General features: G+C 51.1%; 8 protein-coding genes across 8 annotated transcripts; 2 read left to right on the top strand and 6 right to left on the bottom strand.

The window, feature by feature from the left end:
- Nucleotides 1-563: 563 nt before the first annotated feature.
- VTN00DRAFT_2653 (uncharacterized protein) lies at nt 564-1,641 on the bottom strand (the record flags this gene model as incomplete). Its single annotated transcript, XM_069428889.1, has 8 exons — nt 564-581; nt 636-671; nt 725-895; nt 950-1,034; nt 1,086-1,367; nt 1,421-1,497; nt 1,554-1,576; nt 1,632-1,641. The coding sequence occupies 8 exons, from the start codon at nt 1,639-1,641 to the stop codon at nt 564-566; spliced, it is 702 nt and encodes a 233-aa protein (XP_069283699.1).
- Nucleotides 1,642-1,885: 244 nt separating this feature from the next.
- Nucleotides 1,886-2,990, top strand: VTN00DRAFT_2652 (uncharacterized protein; the record flags this gene model as incomplete). The annotated part of the gene is made up of 3 exons (XM_069428888.1): nt 1,886-2,151; nt 2,215-2,334; nt 2,396-2,990. The coding sequence occupies 3 exons, from the start codon at nt 1,886-1,888 to the stop codon at nt 2,988-2,990; spliced, it is 981 nt and encodes a 326-aa protein (XP_069283698.1).
- A 797-nt stretch (nt 2,991-3,787) lies between these two features.
- VTN00DRAFT_2651 (uncharacterized protein) lies at nt 3,788-7,965 on the top strand (the record flags this gene model as incomplete). The annotated part of the gene is made up of 3 exons (XM_069428887.1): nt 3,788-6,687; nt 6,742-7,045; nt 7,111-7,965. 3 exons carry the CDS (start codon nt 3,788-3,790, stop codon nt 7,963-7,965), a joined length of 4,059 nt encoding a protein of 1,352 aa, XP_069283697.1.
- A 1,129-nt stretch (nt 7,966-9,094) lies between these two features.
- On the bottom strand, nt 9,095-11,290 carry VTN00DRAFT_2650 (uncharacterized protein; the record flags this gene model as incomplete). The annotated part of the gene is made up of 1 exon (XM_069428886.1): nt 9,095-11,290. The coding sequence occupies one exon, from the start codon at nt 11,288-11,290 to the stop codon at nt 9,095-9,097; it is 2,196 nt and encodes a 731-aa protein (XP_069283696.1).
- A 906-nt stretch (nt 11,291-12,196) lies between these two features.
- VTN00DRAFT_2649 (uncharacterized protein) lies at nt 12,197-14,312 on the bottom strand (the record flags this gene model as incomplete). The annotated part of the gene is made up of 5 exons (XM_069428884.1): nt 12,197-12,861; nt 12,930-13,075; nt 13,139-13,417; nt 13,475-13,560; nt 14,031-14,312. The coding sequence occupies 5 exons, from the start codon at nt 14,310-14,312 to the stop codon at nt 12,197-12,199; spliced, it is 1,458 nt and encodes a 485-aa protein (XP_069283695.1).
- Nucleotides 14,313-15,790: 1,478 nt separating this feature from the next.
- Nucleotides 15,791-16,813, bottom strand: VTN00DRAFT_2648 (uncharacterized protein; the record flags this gene model as incomplete). Its single annotated transcript, XM_069428883.1, has 1 exon — nt 15,791-16,813. One exon carries the CDS (start codon nt 16,811-16,813, stop codon nt 15,791-15,793), a length of 1,023 nt encoding a protein of 340 aa, XP_069283694.1.
- A 1,377-nt stretch (nt 16,814-18,190) lies between these two features.
- VTN00DRAFT_2647 (uncharacterized protein) lies at nt 18,191-19,417 on the bottom strand (the record flags this gene model as incomplete). Its single annotated transcript, XM_069428882.1, has 3 exons — nt 18,191-18,729; nt 18,845-19,083; nt 19,140-19,417. The coding sequence occupies 3 exons, from the start codon at nt 19,415-19,417 to the stop codon at nt 18,191-18,193; spliced, it is 1,056 nt and encodes a 351-aa protein (XP_069283693.1).
- A 2,349-nt stretch (nt 19,418-21,766) lies between these two features.
- On the bottom strand, nt 21,767-22,144 carry VTN00DRAFT_2646 (uncharacterized protein; the record flags this gene model as incomplete). Its single annotated transcript, XM_069428881.1, has 1 exon — nt 21,767-22,144. One exon carries the CDS (start codon nt 22,142-22,144, stop codon nt 21,767-21,769), a length of 378 nt encoding a protein of 125 aa, XP_069283692.1.
- Between the last annotated feature and the right edge of the window lie 1,081 nt (nt 22,145-23,225).

Raw genomic sequence — 23,225 nt, 5'->3', positions numbered from 1 at the left:
CGATCGAAGATCACCAGACAAGCTTCAGCAGTGGTAGCGAGATAGTGGCGCAGCAGGTTGCATCAATTGAAGCTATCACGATAAAGTTGGCTTGAGAGTGGTCTCGCCCGCGATAGTTTACAATCAGCTGGCTTTGCGGCTTCACGGGGGCCGATTCTGGCCAATCGACCGGCCCACTCCCCACAGTCTGAGATGCAAACAGCCACCGAACCCACAGCCACAACCAGAGTATTGGTTCTTCCTTGCTCTAGTGTGTTATTGACTTTGGATAGTAATATTATTATTTCTTGCACGAAGCGCCCGTGTTGGTGGCGGTCGGAACTCCGAAAGCTGAAGGACCCAATAGTGCTCCCATCCCAACAAGCCACCTTCAAGCTGCCGCCACAATTCTGCGTGGGTATTCTGTGTCATAAAATGAGACAGCCTATGGAGCACCCCATAGAGAATAGGGAAGAAAGCTCCGAAGCTCGGTAATTGCGTAATTGAACAGCGTGCTTGGTGAGGAGCTCGTCCCTCTCCTCAGCCTCGCGGGGGAGGCTTTGCAGGTGATGCAGCGCACGGTATCACCTGACATATTTTGACTAGACATCGGCGTTAGCTAGAGGACAACAGATGTATGGATTTGCATGCCATACCATAAATCGTTTGTGGAAGTCTGACCGCAGCAAGTCCTGTTATCCGTCAGTCTCCGATACCACATGGCCGAAGTCAGGGGTAACCTTACGTTGACAAACTCCTTGCCCTTCTTCTCTTCCGTTCCACGAGCTTGATTCTTGAAGACGACATCGTCATCCCATCGTCGTTTGATGTTAAAATCTTGAGGATTCAGCAGAGGATTGCCCCTGGCGATCTCGTACTCTCGCTGCTCCTGTTCCTTTGCAGCCCGCTCGCGTTCCTGTAGACGGCATCAGTAGGCGCTCGCACGGGGAGGTCAAGGCTTCGAGCGCACCTCTTTCTCTCTCTGTTCCATCCTTTCCCTCTTGATCTTCTCCAGTTCCCGCATGAGCTCGGCGGCCTCATCCTCTTCATCGTCGCTAAGACGCTGTCAGCCCAGCTCGCACATACGGAAAGATGCCAAAGCTTACCTATCCTCCTCACTGCTGTCGCTATCCGAAGCCACCGAATCGGCATCTATATCTCGTGTTTCTTCTAATATTCGCCGTCGTTTAGTCTCTGGATCCTCATCATCCGGTTCACCGCCACCCGGACCCCCTTCGATCAGGCGTTTAGGAGGCGGAGGTTTGATCGCAACAGACTCCTCTTCTTTCACTCCTTTCTTCTTTGCAAAATGCGCAGCCTCCGCCTGCAATAGCTCGGCACGGAGGTCACGGGCTTTAGTCTCAGCTTCGCTACCTTGGCCGGGTTGCCTGGCAAGCGAGTCAGATACACTCCCACAGGAAGTAGAATTCGCTATACATACCGGACCTTCAGGTGCATATGCGCCGGAAGGAGTCTCTGGTGATAGGCGGGCCCCCGTAGAGGCTCCTTGCCCCGAGCCTATCGACAAGTAAGTCACTTGGTCCAGCAGACGCCTCGTAAGGATTGCGACATACCGGGTCAAATGTAGGTCTGTGAGCTGTTTGACGTTAGAACAGAGTTCTGGAAATTAGAAATGGGTTGGAGAATCATACCAGTTGTCATCTTGCAGCACTGCCTGAAGGAAAGGGTGTCCTTAGTGCTGTGCTGTGTCTGCTTGCGAGTTTGCTATCACTTTCCCTGTTCGCCCGGCCCAAGCTGTGGTAGCAGACGCGCCTTCACCGCCTTGAAGTGATTGGCGCAGAGCAACCCTTCTCCCTGTCACTCCGCCACCCTTAGAAGCAAGTTTCTCCGATCGGAAGAACTCTGTTCCTCACCTACCGCGACAACCTTTCTCCGAACCAATAGAATGACGTCTTCGCCAAAGATTCAGTCTCCAGATGAGTATCGGTTGTTGCGCCCGCCGGGGCCAGCAGCACGAGCTTCCCCTCCGCGCGAGCGCTCTCGAAGGATGTCGAAAGAAGCACCGCTCTCGACTGCAGAGCGCGACTTCATCCTCGAGGCTCTGCAACAAAATGTGCGCCTGGACGGACGTGCAATCGACGAGCTCCGTCCCTTGAGCATTTCTTTCGGGGACGAGTATGGACATGTGAAGGTCCAGCTCGGTCAGACCCAGTGAGTTGAGTCCCTATGAGAAGTCGCCGCAGAATGAGCCATTGCTTATTGCTATGATTCCAGTGTCGTCGTCCGCATTTCTGCTGAGACGGCCAAGCCCCGCGATGATCGTCCCTGCGACGGAATCTTCACTATCGCCCTCGAGCTGACTGCGATGGGCTCCCCCGCTTGGGAAAATGGACGGTATGTCAGATTGGGCGTGATCCTGCCATTGCTAAACACGAACTGACAGACTCAATTGCAGCCAGGTCGACCTCGAACCTTACGTGACTCGCATCCTCGACAGGGTCATCCGTCACTCGAATGCGCTTGATACTGAATCGCTCTGCATCGTGCGGGGAGTCAGCTGCTGGAGCATTCGTGCGGACGTCCACGTTCTCGACTACGATGGAAATCTGATCGACTCCTCCTGTATCGGTATCATGGCGGGTCTTCAGCACTTCCGGCGCCCAGACGCCGTGGTCAAGGAAGGGCAGGTTACTGTGTACGGTCTCGACGAGCGCGTCCCTGTTCCGCTCAACATCACCCACAAGCCGATTTCTATTACCTTTCATACCTTCAATGAGGGGAAGACGGTCGTCCTAGATGCGAATAGGAAGGAAGAGCAGGCCGCTGAGGGTGACATCGTGGTGGCGCTGAACAACGCGGGAACGATCTGCCATTTTTCTAAGGTCTCAGGGCACCCCGTCAGTGCCGTGGAACTTGTGCAGAGGACGACTGTCGCTCTGGAGAAAGTCCGGGAGATCAACAGCATCATTGACAAGGCCCTGGAGGCTGACCTGGCCAAGCGGGCTAAGAGCGGTCTTGGGGTCGAGTCCAGTGCGGAAAATGACAGGTGACAGCTTGACATCTTGCATCAACGCTCCACGTGCATGATACCGGGTGCGCTACGTAGAGAAAATGTGATATAGATTTACTGGGAATTGGGATAGTATTGCCCGTAAAGATCAATGAAGTGACGACTTGGAAACTGCATTGGTTGGTTGCTGATCTAAGCACCAGTCCTTGCCTGTCTGCCCGGTTTCTAGGCCACTTTATGTGTACCTGCAGGGGCGTAAGAATATATAACGCACAAACTGTGTCCTACTTTCTAAGATCGAAGTATTATGTAGATATTGGAGATCTCTTCCGCCGAATGTGCAGCCTCTCACCGTAGCCGCAGCAGTGCCTACTGGTCTCGACCGTTCTGAGTGGCCGTTCGCGTGCATCGCAGTTCGTGGAAACTCTGCACCGGGTGGAGCAGCCTTCGAGCAGGCGCTTCAGGATGTCGCTCCTTTCCAGAATAAAATTACGTGGCCGTTACGCGGCGGACGTTGGAGGTTCTGCGACAGAGGCTGTGACAGTCAAAGAGTGGCGCCTCGGGCGGTGTCTCGTGCCTAGCGGCCCCGTGTAGTATTGGTTTGCAGCACCAACTCGTCGCCGGCGTCAACGCTGCCCCGTCCTGCCAGCAAGCCGAACTCCTTCTCTGGAGTCCGACTGGCAAGTATTATTCCTCAGCCACTGACGCGCCTTCTTTCGTTTCGCTCGCCCTTGGAGTCGTTCTTTTACGCGCCCCCCGTTTCTATTTCAATGCCTCAAGGGCACCCCCTCGACTGCAACTCCAAGCAAGTCAGGGTGTTTGCCCGCCCGAAACATCATGGCCAGCGGTAGGCCTCCAGGAAGTCATCCATCCGCTGGCCGCGATGACGATTTGCTGCAGATGGAGGAGACGACGCCCATGTACAGTACCGGCCGGCGGCCACCGGTGAATGACGACCACCTGCTGCAGCGCTACAACATTGATGATTCCGAGCAACCCAACCTGAGACAGTCCGTTTCCTACGATGACTTTGTCGGAGCAAGACGACCGCCGGGGCCAGCAGCTCACGCTGGCGCAGTGCATGCTGCTCCCCAGCAGGTCAATGATCCATACATGGGAGCGCCCGCAACCAGAACCTACTCCCAGACCTCCGGTCTGAACAACTACCAACGCTATTCCGACGACTTTGACGATGACCGCTCGATGCGGGGCTACTACAACATGGACATGGAGGACGAGCACATTCCTTCGGCTGATCATGTGAGGAAAGCAAAGGAAAGGAATAGTATTCTGACTCTGGGTGGTGGGATCATGGGACGGGCCAAGAACATGCTGGGGATGGCACCGCAATACTCGGAGATGGACCTGCCACTGACAGAAGCGGGAGCTAGAAGTGCAAGACTAGATAATGAAGAAAGCGACGGTGCGCCTCAGCCAAAGGACAAAAAGAAGGACTTTAAGTTTGGCTTTGGGCGGAGGAAGGTGGACCCGTCAACTCTCGGTCCCCGGATTATCTTGCTCAACAATCCGCCAGCGAACGCAGCTAACAAGTACGTGGATAACCATGTATCGACAGCCAAATACAACATCTTCACCTTTATACCGAAGTTCCTTTTTGAACAGTTCTCGAAATATGCCAACCTTTTTTTCTTGTTCACCGCCGTCCTTCAGCAGATTCCTAATATCTCCCCGACAAACCGCTATACCACTATTGGTCCCTTGATAGTTGTGCTTCTGGTTTCAGCAATCAAAGAGTTGGTGGAGGACTATAAGCGGAAGAGCCAAGACAAGGGGCTGAATATGTCCAAGACCAGGGTTTTGAAGGGATCGACCTTCCAGGAGACGAGATGGATAGATGTTGCCGTTGGGGATATTGTCCGAGTTGAATCGGAAGAACCGTTCCCGGCAGACTTGGTTTTACTTGCGAGTTCAGAACCCGAGGGTCTGTGCTATATCGAGACTGCCAATCTCGACGGTGAGACCAACCTCAAGGTCAAGCAGGCCATCCCGGAAACGGCGCACCTTGTCAATCCCAGTGATCTTGGTAGGCTGAGCGGGCGCCTCAGGTCGGAGCAACCAAACAGCAGTCTGTACACCTACGAAGCGACATTGACGATGCACGCTGGAGGTGGTGAGAAAGAGCTCCCTTTGGCCCCCGATCAGCTACTTCTTCGAGGCGCCACCCTCCGTAATACCCCGTGGGTTCATGGCGTAGTCGTTTTCACCGGTCACGAGACCAAACTGATGAGGAACGCTACTGCGACGCCCATCAAGCGAACTGCGGTTGAGCGTATGGTCAACATGCAGATCCTGATGCTTGTCTGTATTCTCGTGGCGCTCAGTGTCATTAGCTCCGTCGGAGACTTGATCGTCCGCCAGACATCTTCCAAAGAACTTGTTTACCTCGGTTATGGCCCCTACAATGCAGCGAAGCAGTTCTTTTCTGATATCTTTACCTACTGGGTCCTGTATTCGAACCTGGTCCCAATCTCCCTTTTCGTGACGATAGAGATCGTCAAGTACTTCCAGGCTTTCCTCATCAATTCAGACCTCGACATCTACTATGACAAAACGGACACCCCTGCCACTTGCAGAACATCTTCTCTGGTTGAGGAGCTGGGACAGATTGAGTACATTTTCTCCGACAAAACCGGCACCTTAACCTGTAATATGATGGAGTTCAAGCAGTGCACTATCGGTGGTATTCAGTACGCAGACGAAGTTCCGGAAGATCGAAGGGCCACGGTCGAAGATGGAGTTGAGACTGGTATTCATGACTTCAATAAGCTCCGGGAGAACTTGAAGTCTCATCGCACTCGGGATGCGATTCATCATTTTCTTACGCTTCTTGCAACCTGCCATACTGTCATTCCGGAGAGAACAAATGACAAGCCAGACAAGATCAAGTATCAAGCCGCATCCCCTGACGAAGGTGCATTGGTTGAAGGTGCCGTCCAACTGGGCTATCGATTTACAAATCGGAGGCCCAGGTCTGTGATCATCAGCGTGGAGGGACAAGAGTATGAGTATGAGCTGCTGGCAGTTTGCGAATTCAATTCCACTAGAAAAAGAATGTCAACGATCTTCAGATGCCCCGATGGTAAGATCAGAATCTATTGCAAAGGTGCGGATACTGTTATCCTGGAACGTCTCAATCCGGACAACCCGATCGTCGAAGCTACGCTGCAGCACCTCGAGGAATATGCCTCAGAAGGTCTTCGAACTCTCTGTCTGGCAATGCGAGAGATCCCTGAGGAGGAATTCCAGCAATGGTACCAGATCTATGACAAGGCTGCTACAACGGTCAGTGGCAACCGTGCGGAGGAACTGGACAAAGCGTCTGAGCTTATCGAGAAGGATTTCTACCTTCTTGGAGCCACTGCGATTGAGGATAGATTGCAAGATGGTGTCCCCGATACCATCCACACCTTGCAGACAGCTGGGATCAAAATTTGGGTCTTGACTGGCGACCGACAGGAGACTGCTATTAACATCGGAATGTCATGCAAACTCATATCGGAGGACATGACTCTGTTGATTGTCAATGAAGAATCCGCTCCTGCAACGAGAGAGAACCTGTCGAAGAAACTGCAAGCTATCCAGAGTCAGGCTGCTACTGGCGAAACGGAGGCCCTTGCCCTCATCATTGACGGAAAGTCCTTGACTTATGCCCTCGAGAAGGATATGGAGAAGCTGTTTTTGGATTTGGCTATTATGTGCAAGGCTGTCGTTTGCTGGTAAGTCTCGTCCTGCATGGTCATTGGTTCAGCGGTACTGACTGGTTTATATAGTCGTGTTTCGCCTCTTCAGAAGGCTCTTGTCGTCAAGCTTGTCAAACGTCATCTCAAGTCTCTGCTCCTTGCTATCGGTGACGGTGCTAACGACGTCTCGATGATCCAAGCAGCCCATGTCGGCGTTGGCATTAGTGGTGTTGAAGGTCTCCAGGCTGCCCGGTCCGCCGATGTGTCAATTGCTCAGTTCCGCTTCCTGCGAAAGCTGCTTCTTGTCCACGGAGCTTGGAGCTACCAGCGGATCAGCAAGGTCATCCTGTATTCCTTCTACAAGAACATTGCTCTCTATATGACACAGTTCTGGGTAAGTAGCTTTTCCATGAAGCATTCGTCTCCTGTTCCTCTCCCTTACTGACGTTATTTCTTCAGTATGCCTTCCAAAACGCCTTCTCCGGTCAGGTCATCTATGAGTCATGGACCCTCTCCTTTTACAACGTTTTCTTTACTGTGCTCCCTCCGTTTGCCATGGGTATTTTCGACCAGTTCATCTCCGCACGGTTGTTAGATCGGTATCCTCAACTTTACCAGCTCGGCCAGAAGGGCGTTTTCTTCAAAATGCACAGCTTTTGGTCCTGGATTGCAAACGGGTTCTACCACTCCCTCCTTGCCTACATTGTTTCGCAGCTTATCTGGCTCTATGACGGTCCACAGGAGGATGGTAAGGTAGCCGGCCACTGGGTATGGGGCACGGCACTTTACACTGCCGTTCTCGCCACAGTCCTTGGCAAAGCAGCGTTGGTCACAAACATATGGACCAAATACACGTTCATCGCCATCCCAGGATCGATGATTATCTGGATGGCGTTCATTCCCGCTTATGGATATGCTGCCCCAGCCATCGGTTTCTCTACAGAATACTTCGGAGTCATTCCTCACCTCTTCACATCTCCGGTCTTCTGGTTGATGGCAGTCGTTCTGCCGGCCCTCTGTCTCCTGCGTGACTTCGCCTGGAAGTACGCTAAGCGGATGTACTACCCTCAGGCCTATCACCACGTCCAGGAGATCCAAAAGTACAACATCCAGGACTACCGGCCACGGATGGAGCAGTTCCAGAAGGCGATCAGGAAGGTCAGACAGGTGCAGCGTATGCGCAAGCAGCGTGGTTATGCCTTCAGTCAGGCCGACGAAGGTGGCTCGCAGATGAGGGTTGTTAATGCTTATGATACCACGAGGAGTCGAGGAAGATACGGTGAGATGGCCAGCTCGATGAGACCGGGCATATGAAAAAAAATTCCTTTTTTCTCTTTCTCCTTCCGTCTCTTCTTTGGCACTTGTCTTGACTTGAAAAAATAAGGAAAGGCTACGGGTTGTTCCCAGTCCGCAATGGCGCTTGGAGCTTTTTATCATTATATTTATCTCGTGGAGTTAAATTTAAAGCAAGCAACCGGTTTTTTTTCTTCTTTTTCTTTTTCTTACCTCTCGCTTATGGAAACGATGTGAAACAGTTAAACTTTTTTTCTGTGATGAATTTGGTTTTTTTTAATGATTTGTCTTGGGTATACAGTGGTTGTGTGCTGGTGAACTTGGAACTTGGTCCAAATGGTTTGAGATCACGGATCCGTGTTAAACAATACAAATAAAACAAAGGAAAAAAGAAATACCTATGAGTATTAAAATGGGGAGGACAATTCAAGGTCCTATGGAAAGGAAGGAAGGAAGGAGAAGGTGTGGTGGGGAGGAGACCAAATGAGAAGATATAACATGGCTTTTGTGTGTTTGTGTGTGATTTTATAGCGTGGCTTGACTTGATTGATTGTTTTGATTTGTTATATTCTCTTCTTGGTCGGGCTTGTATTCTTTCCGAACCCCTTTTTTTGTTTTTTGTAAAGGTTACTTGTGCGCTATATATTTTGTATCTATTGTTCTTGTTCCTTCTTCCAACTGTTTTGTGTCACTTCTCTTCTCTTGCTTGCTCTCTCTCGCAGCGCAGCGCAGCGCCTTCCAAGGGAGATCTGTAATATGGAATTTCTGTCCAGTTCAGCGTGTTGTATGTGTGTGTGTGTGTATTTGTGCGCCTTATATGTGTTATGTGTGTGTATTCTTTTAAAGTGGCTGGTTTACCTACCTACCTATCTATCTAACCTATCCGTCCTACTTATCTGAACTGACCTGTTTGTGCTTTCTACGGTGCAATTGATTTGAAGTTATGGAGTGCTTAGTTATTTGTTGAGTAGGTGTGTATATTACAGTGCGATAAATGAATGCTAGATGATCTAGGGGAGTAGGTGTTGTCATGATAGGTATTCGTGGTTTGTATATTATGTTCAATATCGTCACCATATCATACAACATAACCCATATTGTACAACATGTATCCAATCCCCCTCTCGTAGAATACAATCAACTCAACAATCTACCTCGAACACCTCTCCCCCGGCGGCCTCCACCCAACTCCCAGCCCCTCCATGACCAACCTTTCCCTCTCCTCCCACGTCTCCCCTCCCCGCTCCAGATCGACCAACTGCCCTCCCCGACCGCGCTCGTGCACTCCGCTCGAGTCGAACTTCCAGCCGTGCGCCTTCTTCGCCCACCGCCGCAGGTCCCGCTCGAAGGTGAGGTCCCCGGACCAGCCGAGCACGGCGCACCCCACCGTGCGCCAGGGGGAGATGATGATGTCGACGCGGCGGTGGGGGTTCGGGTTGCGTTTGCGGCGGAGGCGGAGTCGGTCTTCCTCTGTTAGTTCTTCATCTTCGTGTTCTGTTGGGGGGATAGTAGGGTCTTCGAAGTGCGGATCCTGCCACACCACGAGCGCCTTGTCCAGGGCGTCCCAGTGCTGTCTGTCCTCGTCGTCACCGCCAAACGGGACGGGTTGCTGATCGCGATGGGAAGAGGTCATATGTAGCGCCAGCGTGTGCGTCACCCAGCCTTCCTCCTCGAGACTGCTCACGATATCGACGACCAGGTTCTTGGTCACGGATTCGTCGCGATGGCTTAACACGAGGTCGACGTCGCCGCAGATCTCCTTTCCACGACGGTACCCGCCCACGACGACGCATTCGACGCCCCGACCGTCGTAGTCCGACCCGGGACGGACGAGCTGCGCGTGTCGTTTGATGGTGCGCGCGATGTGCTCGATCTCGGAACGGGGGATGCCCTCCTGGAATTCGTCGTAGTATTTCAGCCCTATCTGCTGTACCCGGGAGAGGTTGTTCCAGCCGTGCTCGATCACGTCGTCCAGGTCGCGCCAGCCGCGGAGGTAGTAGAAGTCCCGGGCGGTCTTTGCGCCCACGCCCCAGATGTGGTAGAACTGGTTGAGGACTCTCAGGGTGGGGTCTTTGTCGAGGGCCTCTGCGGCGCTGAGGGTCCCGTCAGGACTGTCCCTGAATTCCGCGAAGAGGTTCGCGATCTTCATGTCGCACCCCGGGAGGTGGAGGATCTCCATCGGGGTGCGGAATTCGTAGGGGTAGGCCGCGATCGCGGCGATGGAGGTGCTGTACGCGCGGACTCCGACTTCGTCCAGCGTGAGTTCTCGCGTGCGCCGGATCTTCTGGAGCTGCGCGATGAAGCGCTCGTTGGGTGGGTGGAGCGGGGCGGAGCGCATGCAGGCGTACATGACGTTGTTTTTGACCCAGTCTGGGGCCGGAGGGAGTGGGATTGCCTCGTCGTGCTCGGACGTTGTCTGTCGATATAGTTTTGGGGGTTGGCGCTGATGTCCCCCAGCAGCACTGTCTGGCGGTTCTTTCGTCCGACGGGAGGCGAATCTCGTGGTAGTGGCAGCAGACCCGGGAGGAGGCTGCGACGCTGCGTCTTCTCTCGCGCGCTCCAGAATATGTTTTGCCGTCTGGCTCTGGGTGGAAGAAGGGGTAGACACATTTTCAGGACGAGGAACTGACCGAGCATGGTACACGACGTAGGGGTCGAGAGGGAGCAATTCTCCCGCTTCCAAGGATCTGTCCAGCCATTCCAACTTGACGACCTTGATCAGACGCTCTTGCTCTCTCGATAATGAAGACGAATCTGCCGTCGTCGTCGACGCCACGGAGCCCGCGTCTGAAGCCGGTGATTTGTTCCTCACATGTTTCCTTGGAGCATGACGGGTCCTTTCCCCGTCAAATTCGCTCTCAGACTCCGTACTCAGCTCAGCATCCGCCACATCCTCCCTAGCGCGTTTCTCAGGAGTAACATGATGCTGCTGCCGTTCCTCAGAAAGACGCCTGCGCTTCACAGGCGGACCCGGACCCGGACTTGTCGTCGTAGTTGCAGTCGCAGTCGCAGGTACTTCCTCCGTCCACAGACCACGAGCCCTCAACTCGAGCGCCGCGCGCTTCTTCTGCGCAACTTTCCCCAGCACGAGTCGGGCCTCCGAGACATCGTACGTCAGAGGTGCGCCGTGCTCCGTGAGGGTCTCTTCCACGCTGTGCAGCTCCTCCAGAGTAAGGTGCGTGGAGAGGACGAAGACGGGAGGGAAGTTTGTGAAACTGGGACTGGGACTGGGACTGGGACTGGGGCCCAGGCCGGGGCCATTGCTCTTCGTCGACGTCGACTCAATGGTGTCGGGAGTTGCTTCTCGGGAGGAAGAAGTGAAGGTTGTACATGTGGAAGATGTCATGGAGGTATGGGATATGATATAAACTGATGCTTATATATATATATATATATATAAATGTATGGGATATGCAAGCACTAGCTGATCAGGTCCCGCAGGGGAGGGGTATCAAATTGAATGAAATGAAGGGTGGGGGGAGGGGGCAAAAACACAAGCGTGAAGACGCTAAATGAAAAAAAGGGATGCAGATCAATCGATCGATGAATCAATCATTTCATGAATTCGTTTTCAATATAAGACGAAAAGAAAGAAAAAAACCGTAACTCCAATGGCTCAATAGCTGCTATAGATTTTCTGACTTGGAATTGTAATGGAGGAAAGCAGGACCCAAGATGTAGTTGCGAATGGGTACTTGCATCGTGTTCGATAGAAGCTGTGCACGCGATTTAAATGATACAATTTATAATATGTCACAAAATCAGGACAGCCTTTTTCTTTTGAATAAATGTAGATATGTGTAATCCAGGCCCTGGCGCAGATACCCTGGATTCGCTGCGACGCGTCAGCGATTTTTGGTCTTGATGGCGAGCGAGCTTCGCGAAGACGTCATGTCATCTGACCCCGCTCTCCCCACTTTGCTCCTTTCGGAGCTAAACAATCATAGTGGAAAGTCAAGACAGACACGCAAATATTAATTGGGACATGGTGTAGAAGAAAGAGGGAGAAAAAATAAATAAGTTGTTTTCCCACCACTGTTGAGTACCTAGCATGTTCAAACAAGAAAGGGGTCTGCTGTCAGTCGAGCACAAAATCCCTGACGCTTTCCAAGCTTTTTGGTGGAAATTTAGAACATTAAATTGTCTTTCTTCATAGTTTTGCTCTAATTAAATCTAATTTTAAATTGACAAGAAAGGCTTATTATGTTGTGCCTCTATCTTCAACGACCTCCTCTTCGGTGCTCTCTAACATTCATCCTGCAAGAATCAGGTTCTCTTCCTGATCATCTTTTGCCGGCTTGACAGCGACTTGCGCTACATCTTTGCCAGTAACCCCAGCCTCACTCCCCTGCACTGCATTGCCTCCTCTTCCTTGTTCAGCATTGGTCGTAAGCCTCTCATTACCACCGCAAACATCATCATCTGTATCCGCATCCCTATATCTCTCCTCCTCATCCAGGACCCTACCACTGTCACGGCCATACTTCTTATCAACCCACCTCCTCCACGGCCTATAGAGGAACACACTCAAAATCCCAACGATAATAAAGCACCCACAGATTGACCCACCAATGACGTCGTAGTACTCCCCCGCGGTCTCGACGCCGTCCCAGAACTTGCCCTTCGGTTCCGCAGCGTTGAGTATCAGCGTGAGCAGCTGTAGGACGCCGATAACGATGGCAACGATGACGGTTAGGGTGGTCAGGACGATGGAGTAGTACAGGAATGCGAGGGGGTCGCGGGGGTTGCGGGATGGTTGAGCTCCAGGACGTGATTCGGGCGTGAGGATGTTGTCGCTGGAGGTGATCAACTCGCTGGTGCTGCTGTCAGTTTTGGCGGGGAGGAAGATTGCGGCGGGTTGGATGTAGAGGGAGAGCATGAGAGCGCCGTCGAGGGTGTCGAGGAGACACATTCCAGCTGAGGTCGTCATTAGCATAGAAGGCATAGATGGAAAAGTATATTTTCGAAAGGAGATGTTGACCCACCAGTGAAGAGCGCAGGGAAAATTAGAATCACCCAGAAGCTGGTCCCGCGAGCGGCCTGGATAGAGGATATTCCAAGAAGAGCAATCTCAGAGGATGTGTCAAAGCCCAAGCCAAACAGAACTCCGAGAGGATACATCTTCCACGGTCTATTTAGGTTTTAGCTTTCCATCCGTTTCCAGATAGACCTCGGATGCACAATTGATCCTTACCTATCGATAAGCTTAAACATCTTCTTCAGCACCGAAAACAGACATCCTCCACCCTCGATCTTCCACGCTTCTTCTTCTTCGCCCTCCTGCAGACTCAAAACCTTTTGCATCTGCTTGATCAACTTGTAGAGGATATACCCATTCATAATCCCGAGCAGGATCAAAAAGGCAGAGCTGACGGAGCTGCCGATGATGCCTCCCACGGTGCTGAAACGGTCGAAGCGCGAGGACACGGCTGCAGCGGTGGCGGCCACGACGATGGAGGTTATGATGACAATGCTGGTGGTTGTTAGTACTGCACATACATAAAACAGTATCCCAATCTTCGATTCTTACGTCGAATGGCCAAGGGAGAAGAAAGTGCCCACTGTGACGGGCTTCTGGCCCGTAGCCAGTAACCGTCGGGTCATGAGGTCAATGGCCTGCCACCGAACTTGTCAGCATAGATGTTGCATTTGTCGAGTTTCGAAGCCGTACAGATATATGATCCGCATCGAGTGCATGCCTTAAGCCTAGTGAATAGGATAATGCTGCGGTTGAAACTAGGGAGCTATAAAGAATGGTCAGTGTACGCCTGAGGTCATGATTCATGCATCATCAATGAAGAATTCTCTCTTTTTCCTGGACATCATCTCGCATGTTCCTCGAAGTATGCACGATGATATGGAGTCGAAGAGTCGTTGAAAGGCTGGAACAGTCTCGAGAGATCACTTACGGATAGAAGCGCTACACACGGTATTAGTAGATGACTCATGGGACAAGCGTTGAGATCGGCTGAGATGTTGCAACAAATAAAGACCAAAATATACAGCAATATCATACGATCGGAACGCGAACTCGGAATTTATTCTCCCAACGACAGGACGAGAGGGACAAAAGACTACTGACATACCAACACGATCCCCGCAACAACCCACACAACCACATTAATCACCGCAATCAACAGAATAATCCCGATCGCGGGCAGGGGGACCTTCCTGAGAACCGGCAGGCGGCGATGGGAGCGCTCCGCGCGACGGAGAAGCGACGTCTTGAGAGACTTTCCCCGCTCGACATCCCTGTCATCATCGTCGATGTTGTTGGCATGGTTCTCCTCTCGGAGAGCTGCTGGGTAGGAGTATGAAGGAATTGGGTCGTCGGGATGGGAGGGGGAGGAGGGGCGGCGGGCCGCCATGTTTCTGATCCTTCTGTCTTCCTCCCTCTTTTGGAAATCAATTCGTCTCTGTGGTGTTATCCCTGTCTAGGTACTTCGATCTAGTTTCTTCCCCATCCGGAGAGGAGAGACAGGAGCTGTAGAGTTCCCAGGAGATGATCCCGCCTGCTCTGGTCTGCGAGCTTCCAGCTTCTGGTGAGGAACGAGTGGGTGACGATACCGATGACGAAAAAGAGAATGATGCGGGGGTAGATAGTCAATTGGGGCGGAGGAGAAAACAAGCCAAGGGGAAGAAGGAAAGAATTCAGCCAGGATTGAAAATCAGACCTGGCCTCTCATTTAGCGAGCAGACATGAAGCAATTAGATGAGATCTATTCTCCAGGACGATTGATTATTATATACCAGCAAAAAAAGAGAGCCCTTCTCCGCCGGCCACTTTTCTGTGGAGGAGGAGCGGCTGCCCCTCGTGCCCCGCCGATCCCGCATGGCCATGGCGAGCTCCGATGGCCGCTATGGATACGGAGCTCTACAATTGGGCAGAGCTGATCCAGATCGGCAGCACGTCAAGGTCGGTACTTGGCCTGTTGGGCAGCTTCCAAGTGTGTGGTGGGCGTGGCCGACGGCCCGTTCGCTCGCTGCCGTATGCTTATCTCGCCGCGGTTGCTTATCGCGAACAACCGACTGGTTAGCACGGGCTTGGCGTGACTAAGGGGCTTTGGATAACTTATCAGAACGCTAAGGTCATATTTATTGCATAATGATTTGTCGGTTTTATTTTTCCTATAGTTATACCCCTGTGGGTAACTAGTTCTCTATGGTTTACATAATCATATATACATAGAATGTCTATCCAATGCATGGAGGCTTTTTCTTCTGCTCCGTACATCTGGAATGCATCGCTGATCCCATTCGACACAATTGTTGACTTGCTGTCCCCAAGATCGCAGACTCTCTTTCAGTCCGACCTTAAGGCCCCATGTCTCAAGGCTTTGCTCAGAGAACATCTGTGAGCACGGTTTTGATGCGACCTGGGGCTTTCAAGCTATAAATCATTTAATCGTCATGTCGTCATAAAGCGACGTGTAATATATTCATCAACTTTATTGTAGCCGAATGGATCTTCCAGCTGCAGTCCAAACTGCAACATAGGTGGCATCAATCACTGCATGCTGTGCCTGCACAACGTTAGCTTCCATAGACTTTCCAGAATAAGATTATGACAGGTAAAACAGAGACGATCTGCCTACCTTCATTGCACGAAGAGATAGGTACGGGTGCTGAGGCTTTCTCGGGACTTTTCCGTTTCTGAAAGGGCCCTAAGCCTCTGTTGGGTTCGGCACGAGGCCGGAGGCAATATCTGAGATCGGATCCCAGACGGAACGGCTTGGTTCTTCTGGCAAGCTTTGTGCCTGGACCAACCCGGAGGTGGTTATGTTTCGGACTGATGAAGCAGATCATCAATCATCAAAGAGTAATAAAGTAGCACCAACGCACTGCCTCAGCCAGCGACAACGACCGGCGACGGAGTCCACATCGTCACCTGCGCCTTATTCTGGCGGAACTCAGGAGGCCCAACGAGGATATTCCACTCGTTCCTCGTGATCGGAGTCACATCCGACGCAGACAGCGGCGTCTTCGGTCCACGCTTGAACGCAGTGCCTGCCCGCATGGCACCAGGCGGCGTCCCCTGCCTTCCAGGTGGAGTGGCCTGTCTGCGAACACGGACGCCTCGGACGGGCGACCTGCGAGCAATAGTGTCCTGCCTTCCCCGAAACTGAGCCTGTGACTGGGGCTGATAGGGCAGGACGATCCCGTCCTGTCCGTACTTGGCCTTGTAAGCGTTGGCGACCTTGACGAGGAGGTCATCCCGGACGTCGAGCTGCTCGTAGACGCGGTGGAAGAAGGCCTTGCTGAACGGCCGGCCCTGGAAGTCCAGGATGGTCTGCCTTAGCAGGTGCACGCACGAGCTGATGTACGCATCCTCGGGGATGCGGGTGTTGCCGTGCGACAGGACGCACAGCCGGCGCTTGAAGGTGTAGATGCGGTCGATGTTCAGGACGGTCAGGCCCTCCTGGCCGAAGAGGATATCGTTCTGCAGGATCGATTGCTGGACTAGGTATTCGTTGGCGGTGCGCTCGTACTGACTGCGGGACAACGCGTCTGTCCAGCCCTGTCCCAGGGAGAACTTGCGGATGCCCTTTTCGACGATGCGGCAGAAGGTCCGCCACGACTGCGGGTCGAGAGGGGTGATGGGGATGATGATCAGATCGGAGCCCTGGGAGCTCTGGCCTGTGGGGAGCGGCTTGCCCCGACCGGCCATCAGGGTGACGTGCATCATGCGCTGCTGGAGCTTGGTCGAGATGTACTCGAGGGCCGGGAGGACGGATGGGGTCAGGGTGTCTGCGTCGAAATTGAAATTGGGCGACAGGGGCGGCGAGATCATGTCTGTTGTGACGGTGCGCGTCGTGGGGGAGCTGGGGATGTAGACGCCCGTTGGACGGGGGAGTCGTAGAACGCCCATTTCGTAGATGTTATAGCAAAATATATATGGCAAGAATAGAACACAAACAGGAGAAGTAACTGTCGAAAAGGCAGGACGAGGTTCAAGCAAATCTCGATGCTGCGCGGCAGCGGTCCCTCAAAGGAGGCTGGGGTAGGTAAATAAACAGACTGTCTAATGACTGTGTCTGCTGAGGTATAATAAACAATCGACAAGATTGTCGAAGGTTAAGGAACCTGGAGAGAGAAAGAAAAGAGCATCCTGAAGAGGCGTCTTCTGGAGTAGAAATAATACTCTCTTCGATAAACCCGCATCACAAGCTATTCCCTGAACCGGTGTACCCCTCACCAACCCCATGGTAGCCGCATATCAACCTCTTTCTAATGATAGACAGCCAGTGATAGCTCGGGATCTTGTTATCAGCCCCGTCTAGCAACGCCAAAACCAACATCAATGCGGGGATACGTTAAGATGTGTTGGTCGTGGATTCTCGAATCCCGTTGGCCAAGGCTGTTTGCTGGCTAATTAGCGATAAAAATAACCCTTCTTCCTCCGTCTTCCGCACGGTCGCGCCGGTCAGTTATCCGGTGACCAGCATGCATGCATAATAGTTAACCCAAGTTAGCTGCTGTTGCTCGCACTCTGGTTGGTCAGGGAGAGTCGCTGGGCGGCTAATTAGTGAGTTGTCGCGAGTTTAACAAGGCCAGGGTGTGGGGTAAAAATAGCACGTATCCCTTCCGATTCCCAGCAGCTGGTTTCATTGGTTTGAGCTCCGCCAGCAGTACAAAGTAGTACTGCATAGGCGTGGCGCGTAAGTGATGTCAATTTAGGACATTTTCCGTCCCTCCGCGGGGAAATTGGAGCTAATAATGGTAATGCATGATGGTGTATCTGATAACCTTCATGCTCTCTTCTTCTCGCGATCAATCTCCTCCAATCAATCGGATCATTACCTTCCTCCTGCAAGTAGATGTTGAAGACAGAAACAGCATAGCGCAGAGTATAGTTAGGTGAACAAGTGTGGAGAGAGTGTGATCCTAATTTGCGACATTTATGCAGGCTTGTTTGATTAATTTTTCCTCAACCGAGATCATATCGAGAATGCGCAAATATTAAATTGCATAAAGTAAGAACACATTGACCTGTAGGCCTCTCAGAGCCCATTCATTGCTAGGGTTAGGAGTATGCACATTTGAACTAGTATGGATTGCTGCTCTTGTGCAACGCTGCTACTAGTACAGATGAGACCTAGATAAAATTTATGTTGTTAATTCTTGTTTGCTAGCTGCCTAACTAAGCAGGAAGGTACTGTTGTCAATCTTTTGCATATCCACTTCCTGAAGGACTTCCACGTTTCAATAGACGTGTAAGTGGGTTTTTAACAAACTTGAAGACATCTTAAACCTTAATACCATAAAATCCACACCTTCCCTCATACGAGCCCTCACCAGAAGTTCTTTTTGGATTACAGTTGAGTCTCTCAATTGTCTGCAGCTCGCTCCCGGGAACAGCGAGTTCCCACTCGAATCCCATCACCAGAGCCGCGATCATAATGCTCAGTTCCATGTAGGCCAGATTGCGTCCAATACACGCCCTGCCGCCCAAACTGAAGGGAAGAACAGACTCTTTCAGGTTCTGATGTTCCTGTTGACTCGTGGTGCACCCGTTTCGGTGCTCGTCGTTATCATCTAGCCACCGTTCGGGGATGAAGCGTGAAGCGTGCGTAAACAGATTTTCATTGACATGAATGTTGTATAAGGGGTTACTGACTGTGGTATCTGGTGGCACGAAATGGCTCGCGATCGTGGCACCTGAGCGCAACGGTTTGACGAGGGAGCCCGAATGCAACCGGAGGTTTGCAGCGGAAGCTCTCATCCAGACAGGCTCGTAAGTAGGGAACCTTTTGAACCTCTGAATATGGTGCAATGGGCTGTGAGCTGTTGTCTAGATTCACAGCCGAAATAAGGAGGTTATAGAGCCTCGTCTGCTTTTCCGGGTTGGATGCCAGTTGATACATGCAATTTGTGAGCGAGGTTTGCGTTGTATCGCTACCGGCATCCAACATGGTAGTGCATTCGGCGATAAGCTCGTTCAGAGACATGGGTGTAGACCTCTTCTCCGTGGGCTGAACCGGTAGGTTGGAAAACAGGTCGGGTTTGTCAGGTGGATTTTCCAACCGTTTTACAACTTGGTAGCGAGCCATACCTGAGAAATTCTGTGCAGCTTGCTTGCCGTGTGTGTGTATCGGAGCAGAGATTGCAAGGCCTTGTACCAAGTCCGCGGGAGATGGGCTAAACAGACATTGAAGCCCGAGCCGGAATGGAAGGCATCCATTCCATGTACGTACTTGACCTTCCCGGAAACATCCATTGAGGGACACATGCCATTTCCCTTGTCAAGGAAACCATACGTGTTAGACCAGAACATGGAAGTGATGGCATCGTAGGAAAACATGTTTAACCACGGTCGTAGATCGAAGACACCCTCAATGACTGCGTGCTTGTCCGTTTCTGCAATGACTCCTCCGTTTGACTTCACCTGAAGGTCACGGCACAGTTTTCTGATCATCCCAACAATTCGGGGTTCCATGGCCGTGGTCTCTTTGGCGGAGAATATGTAAGCCATGTTCTTTCTCTTCCGCGTATGCTCAGCCCTATCCAGTGTCTGTGACATAGATGGATTGCCGGCCGCAATGTGTGCGTAGAAATGATCCTTAAGGATTGGTGACCCATGGCCATAGATATCCTTGTACGCCACGTGGTCCGTAAAGGATATATTATACGGGGCTATGTGGACGACGGATCCTAACTTTCGATGTGCTGCATCGACTGCCTTGTAACGTCGACCAAGCCAGGAATAATGCATAAGCCATATCAGTGTAAATGCTGCAATGGATGGAGATGGGAAGCGGCGGAGACCCTTCCTGTCGACGACAAAACGCCCGACAGTATATAATATCACCGCACCGATCCCAAGACTAAAGAATATAACTGCCACTATTAGCTACTGGAGTCATCATAGCAAATGCGTATTTACCTAGGGGCAGCATTTTGTGACCTTGCTTTTGCAAAAGAGCACCTCGATTTCAATATCCAACACGATCGTGAATCCCAGTATACCGTATAATACTAGTCAAGTAAGGTAAGAAGCAAAGCCTGTTACCATCGAATAGCCCTAAGCCAGTGCTGAGTCTGTTGATGCTGTCCAGGAAAGGAATGATAGAAAGATGCCATCTCATTTTGCCAGAGAAGCGTGATCATATATACTTGTGGTTGCTCATGCCAACGGCTGCGCTTCAGTTGCTCCTTCAATGGGTCGTTCCCTCCGGAGGCGACTTTCGGCGAGGAAGGCGGAGGATTAGTGCGCGGGAAGAAGCTATTGCACTGCAGCCCCATAACCATACACAGAATGTCAGAAGCATTTTGTCCTTCAATATCCGATTTGTTTAAACACTGAGTCGATTTGATGGCTTCGATGCAATCATTGTCTTCGAGCACGTGGTATAGTCTTCGGACCATTTGTAGCAAGTTCAGCTTTTGTAATCTCAGATAATTTGGTTGTTACTTCGGAAATATTGGACGACTGCAGGTGAATGAAAAATACAGCTCATCGACATCGTATAGCCATCGCATAAGTTATGGATCTGACCAGCTCTGTCTGGTGCCTTTCCATATCTGCTCCAGCCGTTCATATCATGTCTTATTCGGCCATTTCGTATCTTCCATAGATTTCTTCAGAAATTCAGCAAGAACTCTTTGTTCTTCCTTGCCAGTAAAGAACTGTCCGCACCACGAAATGAGATGGGTTCCATTGATTTTGGCTCCGAAGTCATCGCTGGAAAAGCACACCGTACACGCTAGTCGTGCTGGACTGATGATCTCTGTCTGTGGGCATTAAGAAGTACACATGTCAGTAAAGATTCCAATTGACATGATATTTCAAACATCTTAGACTTTTGTCGGCCTACTTCGAGGTAGTGATTTAATGTTAGCACACTGTATCCGGTTTTGCTTAGGTGCATAGACAGCAAGCATTACCTTGGCTGTGTAATACTGCTGCCATGCTATTTCTGTGGGACATGTCAGCTCTTCTGTGGATGAAGCAGAAATTTAGCTCAGGTACCGTGCCAGGGACTCAGAAACTTCATTGTAGCGAATGGCTGATAATCTTTTTGATTGAAGCACCAAGGCTGAAAGGTATCAGGCAAATGCATTTTCCATTCTTCCATATCTGTCTGGATCTCCTCCTTCATCGACTGTCTCACACTGTCACTGTAATCTCCCCAGTATGCGTTGCATAACTTAGCTAACAGATATGACATCTGATTTGTCCAGACTTCATCTGGAACAGGAGTCTTGATGGACTCATAATCGACAACTGAAAGGTCAAACTGGCAACAGTGCTCGTTGAAAAAGCAAAGTCATTCGGAATGCTTTCACGAAGGTATATCCAGAAGGCCACACCGCGAATATCCGTCTGGAAAGGAGACCATTTTTCGCCTGTATTTGAGAAAAGAGAGAAGGCACCATTAAGATGATGCTGCGCGTCATCTGCCAATTCTGAGAATTGTTCTGACATTCGGAGAATAACCGTGATAGCTAACGAAGCCTGATCGGTAGTGGGCGCTAAATGTGACGAAAGAAGGGGTATCAAGAGCCCTATTGCCTTGTTCTGAAAATGCTCTTGGACATTCGTCCAATTTCCCTTTGAGGAACATGACGTGTGAAGCATATGCCAAACATGTATAGTAAAGGACAGGTTCTGTTAATACGAGTCTGGGAACTGTCTGTCCAAAATGTCGAAGAGATGAGACAATATCAAGCTTTTCCACAACATCCTTAGCTCAATGCATCTCTAAAGCTAATAGCCAACTGCTCTGGCAGAGAACTCACCCATGGCCCGGCATAATTGATATAAAACTCAAACACTGAGCATTCAGTACTATCTACTATCATACGTCTTGCAGCATGGAGACTAGTCTGCTGTCGATGACCGAACGTCCAATTTTGGATCGGCATCTAGACCTGTTTGCTCCAGACTGGGAGAGCGAACCATAAACTCCCTGCCAAAGGTCTTTGAGTTCGTGCGAGGTGATGCGGAATTGATCCCTTGAAGTGACCGCCGACTTGAGATTCCTGGGGGGCTCTCATTTTGCATAGCTATAAGCCCCCAAGGAAGCAGAGGAGGTGCTGTTGAAAACTCTGTCGAGGCTACACGACCAGCACCCGTTGTCTTTTCTGAGGACGAACTGGTGGACCCAGACTGGGCCAGTAGTTCCGTCAGCACTCCATCGGAAGACGAATGGATTGTATCTGCTGTTGTTCCTAATGCTGTTTCGTGCGCTGTTTGCATGAGTTTTCGTGGAATAGGGGCTGTGACGAATCTTGATTCCAGCAAATGTGCATGCCAATAGTTCTTTTGCTTTGCGGCAATTGGAGCAGGCGGGACGGACTCGGTCGCCTAAATTCATCAATTGTTGTCTCCAGATGTTTGGACGAGTAATGAGAGAGATGGGTTTACATCTGAGGTATCTCTCTCGACAGTGAATGCTGTATCCCTGACTTAGCTGAAGCGTCATGACGGGAGACAAGAGCGAAATCTTACCATCCAGGCATCCTTGTGCTAGGAATCGCTACAACTGAGGGTAGTTCATGTTCCTGGTCGGCCTCATTACTATTAGAAGTAATCTTCGCCGGAATGACGAAGCAGGCTCGGTAGAGAAGCATTGCCAGATTTTATAGCCGATACGGACTCACTTTAGGGCCAGGAACGTGACCCAGCCGTGGGGAATTTTGTTCCCCGCATCGTAGAGTCGTTGGAAAAGGCTATCCGGTGCAAGGTAAAGAAGACAAAGCTCTTTAGAATACGGCCAAGTCTGTCCCACATATTGCGGGGCCCCGTGTTTCACAAGAAAAGAGACGGATTGTGCCGGAGGATGAGGTTTTAGCGATTTGGGCAAGTGAGCGGACAGGAGGCCTTGCCCTATGCCTCTCTCCGCAATTTTCGGCGACGCTATCGCCCAAGCCCAGGCATTTAATTCCGACATTTGTCGACAAGCTTCTTTGTTCTATGACGACATCGGTCTTCGTTGCGAAAAGCTTCGTGTCCTCCAAAGAGCCTGTTTATAAGCGGCATTGTCCTTCATTAAACATGGATTATTTTCTGCTAGTCTTCGATCCCTATCTTCTTGGGCCCTCCACTCTTTTGTTGATTCAAGATGACTGTCCACCAAAAGCCTCTCGCAAACTCCGCTCAACATAAAGAACTAAATAGACAATTGCCGGGCTTGGACATTCGTCATGTCGAATACGTCGATATCCCACGTCGGAAATATTTTTTTGGGGCCCAAGGAAGAGGGCTCATTCGCCATATTCCCATTGCAGGTGCTCTAGGGTTTTTCCTATTTGGCTACGATCAAGGAGTCCTTGGAGTA

The sequence above is a fragment of the Thermoascus crustaceus genome (assembly GCF_041956765.1).
Source record: "Thermoascus crustaceus strain CBS 181.67 unplaced genomic scaffold VTN00scaffold_10, whole genome shotgun sequence".
In the NCBI taxonomy this organism is placed as follows: domain Eukaryota; kingdom Fungi; phylum Ascomycota; class Eurotiomycetes; order Eurotiales; family Thermoascaceae; genus Thermoascus; species Thermoascus crustaceus.
Note: the sequence above shows the minus strand (reverse complement) of the source record. Positions and strands in the feature narration are given on the sequence as shown.